Source organism: Triturus cristatus, chromosome 4_1, assembly GCF_964204655.1.
Source record: "Triturus cristatus chromosome 4_1, aTriCri1.1, whole genome shotgun sequence".
Taxonomy (NCBI): domain Eukaryota; kingdom Metazoa; phylum Chordata; class Amphibia; order Caudata; family Salamandridae; genus Triturus; species Triturus cristatus.
The window spans coordinates 1112573675-1112586922 of record NC_140585.1 but is presented as its reverse complement, the minus strand read 5'-3'; the positions used below and the strand labels follow the sequence as shown (position 1 = coordinate 1112586922).

General features: G+C 50.4%; 1 protein-coding gene across 1 annotated transcript in view; it reads right to left on the bottom strand.

The window, feature by feature from the left end:
* Positions 1-13248, bottom strand: part of COG5 (component of oligomeric golgi complex 5) — a 1436183-nt gene that overhangs the window by 1218832 nt on the left and 204103 nt on the right. Inside the window, exon 5 of the mRNA XM_085654126.1 lies at positions 2014-2083. Coding sequence (XP_085510252.1) covers positions 2014-2083 — 70 coding nt within the window. The remainder of the gene's footprint in view (positions 1-2013; positions 2084-13248) is intronic.

Sequence of the window (13248 nt, the reverse complement as noted above, 5' to 3'; positions counted from 1 at the left end):
GCACTTTTCTGTTTCAGGAAAACTGTTCAGGACTTTTGTATACTTATCTATTGGGCCCCATCGAAATATTAGAAATGGTTATCATGCAAGGTGAACCAAAACAAAAGTATTAACCATACAAAACCTACCTGGCACTTTTTTCTGATCCATCTGAACACCACCACAAAAAGCAAGCTTTCTGATTGAAGTTCTACTTTCATGGCAAGTTTGATGTAATTCTATTCAGCGTTTTTTGTTTTGCTATAGTATAGAGCAACATTTCCTATGCAAGCCTGAATTAAAAATCCATCTTTTTTTACAACTACCACCTTAACATCCTTTCACCCCAGATAGATCTGCAGGATACTTGTTCTGATCAGCCAAGTGAGTGGCAGAATGTTTTGATGATTCATCAAATGGTGCCAAAGTTATCATCAAACTTATTATCAAACTGAACAGTGTCACTTTAATGGTAAGTGCATCACCGACACTAATATAATTTCCCTAAAAAGAATTAAAGTTGAACGACCGTTAAGGGTGGCATGAGAAGGTGACAAAAATGGCTACAGCACAAAACCCCAAAAAAGACCACAAATGTACAAGTTAAGGTATTACATTCACCTGTTCTCCGACCTGCACCACATTGTTGACTGAATGAAGCTACCATCCTCCCTGCATTGTGAAGAGCAGGGTGATCATTATCACTTCCTCTCACATCCTCTGCCTGACCCAAAGAAGAGAGGTGTTAGAAAAAAGAAACAGAGGGCGGGGCAGCTGCCTTGCTCCTGCACTTCTTTCTGAATGCTGCAGGGCACAGCTGAGTGGAGTTTCTCCGCATCTTTGTATACCACAAACTGTTGCCGGACAGGCAGAGCATTGAGGCCTGGAAACAAAACTATCACCTCTGGGTAAGGCAAGGGCAGAATTCACCCCCAAGCTTTGGGAAAGGCAATGTGTTGGGGGAAAAAGGGTGAAATTTTAACACTGCTTGGGCAAAGTGGAAAATACACTAAAAAATTATAATACACTTCTGAAATCTCCATCAAAAGCAAAACAGAACATCACATGCCAAGAAACAATCAACAACAAATGCCAACATACAATTAGAAGCACGTACACATCAGAGAACCACACAGCCACTATCACAGAGACATATGAACACCAACCAATGTCCGCAAACCCACCATCAGAAACCCCACACACCCACCAGACCACTTTTAACTTTAAGTTTAAGGTGATTTAAGTGTGACTGATATGTTAACAGTCACTATAACATAAAACTTAAAATAACAGAGAATTTAAAGTTTCGGGTATGCCTTCACTATCACATTTTACAGCTACACTGCCTCCACTTCTCCTCTGATCCTTTGTCACAATCCATGTACATTCACTAGCCAATCCCTCTCCAAACCTAGTTTGATTATAGCTTAATTGGTTGCTAGCTCTGCTTTCCTTTAAAATGAAACTAAGTCCAGCATTTGGGGTGACCCTGTGCACAACCGCTCTAAAAAGTGAGGACAGGCATTGAAGGAAGGTGAGACAACACTGACATGCGGTTGTAGTGCGACTCCTGGGAAAGGGCAATCTGCTGTGTATACTCTACTTGATGCTGCTGATGGGCTCATTTATTTCTTATGAGGCAACCCTTCAATGTCCCATCAATCGGTTCCAACACAAAATTTGTTATACTTCAGAGCATATTCATTGCAGAAGCTAGTGTCGCGATCCAAGCAGATCTGCTAGTAGGAAGATAAAACCTTCTCCCTGAAAGGCTCCAAGTGTCATATTCTGCAATTAAGAAGAAAAAGAACGATTCTGTTCCAAATATATTAAGGACTTATTGTAATATATATGGGCCAGAGAATGATTCCATTAATGGTAGTTGAATGTATGGATTCCATTAATGAGTTAGCTAATAATGGAACCAACTAATCTGAATATTGACAAGTACTGGTACCAGAAACATTCTAACCAAAACATACAAATAAAATATTAATAAAAGAATTACAAATATATGAAATGTGAATTGCGTACCTGCAGCCTTGCTAGTTGTGCTGTGCGAGACACTATTTTATTGTATGGATCCACAATCTTTGCTCGGATCCTAGGATACAGAACAAAAACAGTGTATTTAACTACAAGATCACTTGAGCAGAATGTTTGACAATACATACTTAGAGAAGATAAAACATACAATAAACAGGGATAAAAAGCATACAATGGAAACCATGCTTTTTCTCAATTTAAGAAACATCATTATACTTACAGAGCATTAACGAGGGAAAAGGAGGCAGAAGTAGTCCATAATCGATTGATGTAAATTTGACAGGCTATTTGCTACTTGTAACTAATGCTACTTCACCAAAGAGGTTTTCTCTGCTAAAAAGTAGTGTACATGCATGCTCATCCACCTGCTTCCACACCCTACGCAAACGCCGCAAGATCTTCAGGTGACTCCCAATCAACACCAGACAGACCATCATGCAAACCCTCGTCACCAGCAGACTGGACTATGGGAACACACTCTACGTAGGAATCACCACACACCTTCAGAAGAGACTACAGACAATACAAAACTCAGTGGAAAAACTTATTCTCAACCTCCCCAAAGGACCCACATTACACTATACCTCAAGTAGCTACATTGTCCCCTGATCCAGAAGAGAAGTCATTTTAAAATGTTGACGCATACCAAGCCCTGCACAGCAAAGGAGCAGCATACATCAATAAATGCATAGCTTTCCACCACCTGAATAGATATCTATCCACCTCCCTCTTCTTCGCAAAGACCCCCAGATCCGCCGAAGCAACAGCAGTTGTTGCTTCAGACGCTCCTTCTCACACCTGGCGGCCAGGGCTTGGAACAACCTTCCCCTGCACCTCTGTTCCGCCCCATGGCTCCAGGAATTCAAGAAAGGACTTAAGACGTGGACGTTCAATTGAACAAATTACCACAAAGCAGCAAGCTACCCCAGCACCCTCAAAGGTGATTTGCTGAGCTGTATAAATCCCAGATTGATTGATCCCTCTATTTTCTGCAGTGTATTTGTTACTTCCTCTGTGCGCATTTTAATGGAAATTGGTATTAAGCAGCACTGTTGGGCACCTTCCTTTACATTAAACAGCTCAAATGGCAGAAACACTGAGCAATCCGTTTTCGAATCTTAAAACCCTTTAGAATCTTATATCAGCTATCTAGATCAAAATCAGGGTAGCCTCAACAGATTGAGAGAGTTCTTAGCTGTTTTAGAAGCAATGTTCCAAAAATTCTACTCCTAGATGTTTTCCAGAATTATTGCTATTCCCAGAAATATGTGCTCACATAAATTCAAAAGATTTTCATATTTAATTGTTAGAAACACAATTCTTGCAAGCAGAGAAATTATCAACCACCAACATACAGTGAAAACATTTGCTGTAAGAGCGACGTTACACATGAATGCAAACAAGTCAGCTGCACACGGTGCTGTCTGCTAGTCTCTAGACTGAAAACTTAATGGTGTATTCTGACTTGATTATAGCAGACATTACACAGATGATTTGATGAATTTTACCCAAAAATGGAGGATGACGTCACTGTTTAGTATCCTCTCTGCATTACTTCATTTTTTGGTAACACACTTCTCCAATACCCAAGCAGGTGGATATGATATAACTCTTGTTGTCCTTTCACAAAGCAAAGTCCCATTATAAAACTATGCCTAAGGGGGCGTGGCCAAGATGGCGAGGTGAGCGGACGGCTTCTCCGCCGGCTCCCGCTTCGCTGGCCCTTGAACTGCCATTAGCCATCGTATCTCCCCCCGGAGGACCGGGAAACGGGCGGCGGAGCCTCGGGAGCACTGGTGGAGGCGACCTGGCGGCTCGGAGAGCGGGAGCTAATCCCGCGGCGCCCGCTGACGGAGAACGAAGGTCGCGACCGTGTGGGGGCGGAGCATCCGGCCGGAGCAGACGACAGCGAGGCCGGACGCCTGAGTAAGAGAGAGCCCGGTCTTGGGCGCGAAGGTCGGCCGCGGCGCTAGGGACGGCCGAAGCACCAGCGGGGGGCCCCGCATAAGGCTGGACTGGCAAGCGCTGAGGCACAGAGCTGCTGTGGAGGTAATCGGAGCGGGGGGGGGGGCGCGATCTCGCCCCCGCCGCTGAAAAACGGGGAAGCGGCGCACATGCAGGATCCGGAGCGCCCCGGCTCCCCCAGCGGCGAATAGCGGACTGATTCCAGGCCTAGAGAGCGGGCGACGGCGGCGGACCCTGAGTTGGCGCTGAACGGACCTCAGCCCTGAGCGCGGAATACGGGCTCTCCGCCCGAGCAGTGGCAGGGCAGCCACGAGACAGCCGGAGGCCGGCGAGCCGTGAGTGAACCAGCTGCCCGGAGGGAGGCACGGTGGAAGGGTCTCAACGCGGATGAGGGCACCGAGACACGACGGTACCGTGACCTGAGGATCTTGGGGGGGGGGGGTGCAGCAGCCCGAAGACCCAGTTCAGAGACTGGTTGGGCCTAGAGGCCTGAGAAGAGCGCCTGGACTCGGCCCAAGCATATAGCGGCGCCTGACCTAAGCACCCACGGAGACAGCAGTGGGGGCGGCGGCGAGCCGACCGCGGAGGGGAGCGAGCGGAGAGCTCCCAGTGGGACACCCCCACGGACCACAAGAGCGCTTCCACCGCGACAGGGGGAACCGCGGAGCAGACGGCGCAGGACAGACGCCCTTGGGGGGGCGGCGATAGCACCGAGGGATCGACCAGTGCAGTACCCGGAGTACATGGCGGGTAGTAGAGGAGGACGGAAGGGGGAACGCACCCTCCCCGAGATGCTGGGCAGGAACCAGCAAAGAACAGAGCGGGGACGGCAATCGCCCGGCCCCTCCGGAGGGACACTGGCCGCAGATGACGGAGAGCCTCCGATCACCAGATCCTTCATGGAATCCCTATTCGGCTCCCTACGGGAAGATTTCCAAGCCCTGAAGAAGGAGGTGGCCAGCGAGGTTCGGGAGGTCCACAGGGAGGTGGACAGCCTGGGAGAACGGGTGGACGCGATAGAGGACTCCGGACGGAACAGGGATGAAGAACTGGAGCGACTGCAACAAGAGGTGCTCAGCCTCAGGGATCAACAGATCGACCTCCAGGCGCACGCAGAGGACTTAGAAAACAGGTCACGGCGCAACAATATCCGGGTCCGAGGCGTTCCGCTCACAGAGGAAGGGACGGACATGGTGGGATACCTGCAGGCCCTGTTCCGAGAAGTCCTGGGAGAGTCGGACGGGTTCCACATCCGGATTGACCGGGCGCATCGGGTGGGGCCGCGGCGCCGGGCGTCGCTACCGCCCCCGGACATCTTGGCCTTTCTCCCGGACTTCCCGCTCAAGGAGCGCATTCTGGCAGAGGCTCGGAAGAAGCACTCCATCACCTTCCGGGGCCACCCAGTAGCCCTGTATCAAGATCTGTCCTCCATCACGCTTCAGAAACGGAAAGCGTTCAAGCTCGCCACTGACTTCTTGAGGTCGCACGACACGCCATACACTTGGGGACACCCGTTTAGACTCATATTCCGGTGGAATGGCACTGTGCATCACCTACGTTCCCTGCGGGAGACGTGTGGAGTCTTGGGTATTTCGGTGCCGGAGGAGGAGGTGCCCCCGCGGAGGCGGGGACGCACCAACAGTGGCGGGTGGCAACAGGTACCGAGGCGGCACGCTCGTCCACGAGTGGCGAGACCGGACTCGCCCACCATTCGAGCGAACATGGCGGAGGCGGTGACTGAGGTGGCGGAGAACACAAGACCCAGTGACACGGCGCCGACAGCATAAGTCTGCTCCGGGGGGAGATCAACACAGCCTTCTACATTGAGCAGGTTTGGGGGCCGGGCGGGGGGGAGGGGGGTTCGGTGACAGGACGCCCACTTGAATACTTTACCAAAGACTCGTCCCTTGCGGACTAGAATTGGACAATGTTGACTCAGGTTGTGGGGTGCGGGAAGGGGGTACTGCGGGAATTGTTGGCACGTTGCCGAGGGGAGGGTGGAAGGGTGGGAGGGGTGCCTGTTGCAGGAATTGGGGAGGGGAGGGGGGACGGGAGGGGCCCATGGGAGAGGGGTGGGGAGGAGGGGGGGGGTCGAAGGAGGGGTGGGGGGGTAATCCAGCGCGCGCCCGGTAGCACGGCCGCAGTGGCGGTGCACACACTCAGCCCCTCGGGCCCCGGCGGGAGCCCTGCTGTCAACCTTGCCACCGCCAATGACGCCCACGGCACTTCAAATTGTAACACTGAATGTCAGGGGCCTCAACAACCCGATCAAACGGCGAGCTGTCCTCTCCCTCCTGGAAGGCGCGCGGGCGACATTTGTCTTCTACAGGAGACACACCTCTTGCCCCGAGACTGTGCCAGGCTGCGTTCCTCAGCTTTCCCCACTCAATTCTTCTCGTCCAGCACCACTAAAACGGCGGGAGTGGCGATACTGGTTGCCCGGCACTTCCGAGGAGAGGTGCTCCACAAGCAGACGGAACACAAAGGCAGGCTTTTAGCGTATAGATTTAGGATAGCCGGCCTCCCTTTTACGGTAGGGTCTCTGTATAGCCCTAACGAGCACCAAGAACGTTTCCTCGGCGTGGCGCTAGGCGCGATCACAGCCACACCGGATAGACACGTTATCGTAGGGGGAGACTTTAACATGGTCTTTGACGCTGCCCTTGACAGGTCTGCGCCCCGCTCGCTGCAGACTGGTGAGTTCTTGGAGGGGTGCAAGGCGCAGCTGGCGGCTATGGACCTCGCGGACCTCTGGCGTCACCTGCACCCGACGGACCGGGATTACTCCTTCTACTCGCACGCACATAAGACCTACGCGAGGCTAGACCATTTTCTGGTCACTGGGCCGGTCTGTGGACTGGCTACGGCGGTGGACATTGGAGTGATCTCCATGTCAGATCACGCCCAGGTGACGGCGACCTTCTGCCTGCCGCAGACTTCTCCACCCCCTAGAGTCTGGCGTCTCCGGGACGCGTGGCTACATAGACGGGAGGTGGTCCAACAGGTGACGACAGCGATTCGGGACTACCTGAATCACAACGAGACCTCAGACACGTCGCGAGCGACACAGTGGGCGGCGCTAAAGGCGGTACTCCGGGGGGAATTTATCGCGATCTCCGCGGCGGATAACGCAATGCGACGACAGAAACGGGAGAAACTCACACAACGGGTCAGGGAACTGGAACACATACACAGGAGGACAGGCGCCCCACGGGTCTGGCGGCAGCTCGTGGGAGCAAGAAAGCTCCTGACGGCTCTAGACATGGACCGTGCGGAGTACGCGGCGCTACGCCTTCGGCACGCCTATTACACAGGGGGGGGACAAATGCGGCCGGTCTTGGCGAGCAAGTTGAGAGTAGCATGGCAGAGTCAGACGGTGAAGGCGATCACCGACCCCACGGGACCGGTGGCCACAGAGGATGCCCAAATTGCGGAACTTTTTCGTAGGTATTACGCGGACTTGTACGCGGAGGAACCCTCGGACGCGCCTGCCACGGCGGACTACCTGGAATCGGTCACTTTGCTGTCCCTGACGCCCGCGCAGGCGGACGCACTGGAGAGGGAGATCCGTATAGAGGAAGTTATCTCGGCCATTGCTAAGCTTAAGCATGGTAAATCCCCGGGCCCAGACGGGTATACCTCCCTCTTCTACAAGACTTTCTGCACGCCGCTCGCTCCGATCCTTACGCGGTTGTTCAATTCCTTTGCGACGAAGGGGGCCATACCGCCGGACCTGTTGCGGGCGTCACTGGTGGTCATCCCCAAACCGGGGAAGGACCGGTCACAGTGCAGCTCTTATAGGCCTATATCACTCTTAAACATCGATCTCAAGCTTTACACCGGGATCTTGGCGAGCCGTTTGACCCCACTGCTCCCGGGGTTGGTGGATCCGGACCAGGCAGGTTTCGTGCCGGGGCGACAGACAGTTGACAACACCAAGAGAATCATACACCTGATAGAAAAGGCGTCGCGAATCCCCGGGGAAAGAATGCTGCTGTCAGTGGACGCCGAGAAGGCGTTTGATAGGGTCCACTGGCCATTCCTGGAACAGGTCTTGACGAAGGTAGGGATAGGAGAGAAATTCCGTTGTATGATCTTCAATTGCTACCGATCCCCGACCGCAGTGGTAAGAGTGAATGGATATGACTCCAGGAGCTTCGACATAGAAAGGGGCACGAGACAGGGATGCCCGCTGTCGCCTTTACTTTTCGCACTATATATGGAACCCTTCGCGCAGCGGGTACGGGACAATCCGGCGGTTAGGGGGGTGAGGTTCGGAGGCTTCAGTCACGCCGTAAGTCTATATGCGGATGATGTGATCTTCTCACTGGAAGACCCGCTTTCTGCCTTGCCGGCCTGTATTGCGGAACTTACCTCGTTCGCGGCGGTGTCGGGATTCCGGATGAACATGGGGAAGTCTGCGGCTCTGGACCTCTCCCTGGCGCCGGGAACCAAAGCTCTCTTGCGGCAAAGTGTCCCGATACTTTGGTCCTCGGACTCGGTGTCCTATCTAGGGATCCAGCTAGCCCCCACCCTGCCGGCAATGGTAGCGGCGAACTATACCGCCTTGAGCAAGAAAGTCCGAGGGGAACTCACTCGATGGGACCGAGGCACTCTTTCACTGCTAGGGAGAGTGGCGGCAGTTAAAATGACAATCTTGCCTCAGATATTATACTTGTTTCGGGCGCTCCCGCTGCAGCCCCCGGTGGAGTGGCTTCGGAAGACGCAATCTGAATTGGGGGGTTTCATCTGGCAGAGTCGGAGACCCAGGATGAGAAGGGCGCTCTCGATGTTGTCGGCGGAGGCGGGAGGTCTCGGAGTCCCGGATCTGCAGAAATACTTCTACGCGTCACAGCTGCGTTATATCTAGTGGAATGGAGCCGCTGGGAGTCAGACAAACACTGGCTATTCCAGGATCAGGCGGTGGCGGGGCGGCCTCTACAGGAGGTACCATTCCTGCGCCGAGTTCACCGCCCGGCGAATCTCTACGCCTCCTACATCACTAGAGTGGCCCTGCGGGTCTGGGATGCCACAAATTTGGTGTATGGTATGACGTCCTTCCCTTCCCCGCTGACACCGATAGTGGACAACCCGGACTTCACCCCAGGACTAGAGAAAGGAGCGTTTGAGCACTGGCGACCGGCCGGATGCAGGGCCTTGTGCCATCTGTACGGTCCGGAGGGGGTCCTTCCTTTCACACGCTTCAAACAGGAGTATGCGTTCCCGGAATCCGAAAGATTGCGATACTTGCAGGTCCGCCACTGGGCGCTGCACCCTCAAGTTCGGGACGCGGCTGACAGGCGACTCCTCCCGTATGAGCGCTGGCTCCTGACACGCACATCTGACACAAAGCTAATCAGTGACCTGTACAGGTTTCTCCAGACGCCCGCTTCACACTTATATAACCCGGGCAGGGAGCGTTGGGAACAGGAGCTGGGCAGGTCCTTGAGTCACGCCGAATGGGAGCAGGTCGCGTACAGGGCCAGACATTCGGCCTACCATGCTGGTCTCACGGAGACCTTCACTAAGGTCTCTACGTATTGGTACTACACGCCAGAGCGCATACATGAAATGGACCACGGTCAGGGGGCGGACTGCTGGCGGGGTTGCGGGCAGATAGGTACGCTGGCGCACGCATTGTGGGAGTGCCCCCTGCTGACTGCCTTTTGGAAGGAGGTGATCGATGAGGTGGACTCACACTTTGACACCGAAATACCACGCTTCCCGGCGTACACTCTATTAGGCCTCCCCAACGAGCTAACATATCCCTTGAAATCCCGCAGAGGCAGACAGATTGCCATTGCTTTGGGGTCAGCAGTCCAGACGATACTAGTACATTGGCGCTCACCCACGGTCCCCACAGTCACGGGCTGGCTGCATAGACTGTGGCATGTGTTGGGGATGGAGAAAATGTCGCTGGCGGTGGCGGGCGAAGCAGAGCAGTTCAACGACCTTTGGCAGCCGTTTCGGTCTCTGCTAATCACGGAATTCAGAGAACTGACTTGCCCGCGATATCTGAGACTCCTGCGGCTTACCGCGCGGGAGGAAGAGGTCTCTTGAGGGGCCTGCTGAGAACTGTAAGTGCACGGACTTAGGGACCTAGAGGGTCCCACTGGAGGCGCGCGCTGGATGGGGGGGGAAGTAGGGGAGGGGGGGCACCAGAGGGGAGGGGGTATGGGGAAGGGGGAAGGCGGGAGGGGTGGGTTCGAGGGGGATGTTGGGGGTTTCACATTTGGTTCCCGTTTAGCCTAATCGCGGCCGGCCCTGCGGGGTTGTAGGCGGCATGCTGTGTATAGTGAAGTCCTCATAACGCGAGTCAATGGGCTCTGAAACAGAACGGTTATGTTTGACAGTAACGTGCCGGCTCGCAGGGTTGTAGGCGGAAGTTACTGCTGTTGGCGGGGATGCCTGGTTTGGATTCCGAATAATAATAAAAATAGATTTAAACCTAAAACTATGCCTAAATGTGCAGTAAATAAATCCAGCTAACCTTGGCAAATGTATTCTTGTCTCAGGGTCCACTAGATTTCTAGCTACGGTTTTGTTTGGTAGTTGTAACATGCATGTGTAATGCATAGTACTATATTTTGGTACCTAACCTTTTTTTTTGTTCCAGGATAAAAAATAGCTCCAGTGAAGTATTTCTAATTTATTCCGCTGACTTGCTAAATACGCATTAAAAAATGATACGGTGTCATGCAAGGACAGTACGATTCAAAGTTTTATGATTTGATACGGCTTAGAGATCAGGGAAAATAGAGAAGTCCAGATCTCATTGTGGCTTAGTACCTTGATTAAAAAAAAACAAAAAAAACACTTTCCTGAATATAGGAAGGGGTCATGGTGTTTTGGAGCTACTTAAGTACCTCAACAAACAGATAGGAAGACAAGTAGAGTAATGGAATGCTCAGCGAAGTTAGGAAATAGTTGTTGGGAGTGGATGCAAAATAAAGACTTCCTGAATTGCCACTTTTATGGCAGGGAGATTCAACCTATCACACACACTATCCATTTCAGTAATCGAGGCTTATGTAGGCTCGAGACTAGAATGACTTACTTATTTTCTAGTATGTGGAGGCCAGAAACATAGGGACATCCAAGCTTGACTGCACACTTACTTATGTTAAATTTCATTTGTTAAGCCTAGTAAAACAAGTACGTATGAAAATCAAATTGACAGTCTTTGCAGTCATAATTAAATTCCCACAATAAATGGACTCCGGTGCTAAGGTTTCTTAAAAAACAAACAAACATACTTGGAAATGTCTTGCTTACAAGGCTATCAAGTGAATCTTTCATTCCACCATCATGTTTCAGCTAGAACTGAAGCCTGTAGAGTTTGCATCAGAACTGGAAAATGTATTTATGACTGAGCACGAGCACAAATGGATTTCCTATAACAATTCATTTTTGCCCAACATTAAAAAGTGGTATTGTGAATTTTAGAACGTACAATTGAAGATCTGGATAGTTTCCGTAGACGGATCAACAACATATCATATTCATCATGAACAACCTGTCGTACAGGTATCACCTTCCTAGAGCTGTGGTCTGAATCCTATGAATGCCATATCATCACCAAAAGTCTACAATAGATCAACATATAAAAATATATTGCACTGTAATCGTTCACACCAAAGAAGCGTATGCGACAACCTCCCATATGCCTCAGGTGGTACTGCAGCCAGAAGGAAGATTACAACCTGGATTTAAAAGATCAAATCACAAAATTGATTGCCTAGCCTGAAGACACTTCTCAGGAATGCAAGAAAATGTGTATGGTGCATAACAAGAGAAGAACTAACCAAAACATTTGGTCAGGCTACACAAGAAGTGATGAAATCTAGCAACTAAAACTGGCTGATACTCACCTAAGAAATTGCAAGTGTTCTGTTTATGTTTTAAGGGTGAAGCTGAACACATGAAACCTCTGCCCTTGTGGACTACAGTACTTTCAGATGACCTTAAGAAACTCAATAAAAATGTACAGTAACGCAAGTCAAACAAACACTGAAAAATTATTTCTGCTCCTTTTGGTCAATTTCACAGACAAGCATCATACAGATTGAGATTTAGCCAAGCGGTAGTAGCAAATAAATTGTGCTCTTGTTAAGAGAGGCAACAATGATTTTAAAGTTTAAAACAGGTGAAAATGGCCATAATGAAATGGCAAAAGTGCATAACATCACAAGCTAAGATATGGTCACCTACTGTAGAAAATGGACAAAACAGTCCTTTAAACACCTTCCTTGCAATGTCAATTCGTAGATGGAATTATTTCACGCTTACTTTGAAGGTGCAAAATGGCTTTAACATGGACAAAAAGAGGAGTTTCTAAAGTCAAGTGACAGGACCACAGCTCATGTGACAATGTAAACAGTGAGCACAAGACTGCCATGAAAACACCTACCTACAACCACTGTGATGGCGACTCCACCCTGATCCAGTTGCACTTTTGTGTGAGACTGTGATCATATAGAATCCTAACTTCAGGTAGATAATCAAAGCCATGGCAGATCTCACTATACCCATTAAGGATTCCACAGTGAAAATCTGAATTGGAACAAGGAGTAGTTATCATAATGTCAACGAGGTCTCTATCCAGATATCCTTTCTCATCAAAAGCCTTCCAATTAGCTAATTCTTAATACATTTTTAAGAGGTTTAAAACACTAACCCAGGCTGTACTTGTGCGGTCATTTTGTTCGGGACCAAAGTTCTGTAAAAAATAGATTTATTCCGATGTATATGTCATGAAAGTACATACGCCCTGAATTACTAGGGAATCTCAGGGATAGCAGAAATACCGGACTAATAATATTCATTTTTTAGCATGCTATCCTCTCCCCGATTACACCAAATCGGTAACTATCCAGTAATCCACACAGCTTTATAATGTCAGATTTTGAGAGCGGAGAACTCTGTCCAGCCACGTATTTATTTTTTAAATCTCTTTTATTTCATTTTTGCACAATCAAAAAGAAGAAGATTATCAAACACCAGGCCGTAAGCAATGAAAGGCAAATCTTAGCTAGCAAGACGCAAGATATATATCGCTAGACCACAGTATTGAGGCTATAAAAATTGGAGTACATAACCGGGCCATGGGCTACAGTGTTAAAACCCAACTGAGTGTGACATAACACCTTGTTAAGGTCTGTCGAGGCGTGTCTGCATTCTGCCATGGGCATCTTATCAAGGGCTAACAGCTTATAACGGTGCCAAGTACTGCCAGCACCTAAAGGTCGGGGGAGGATC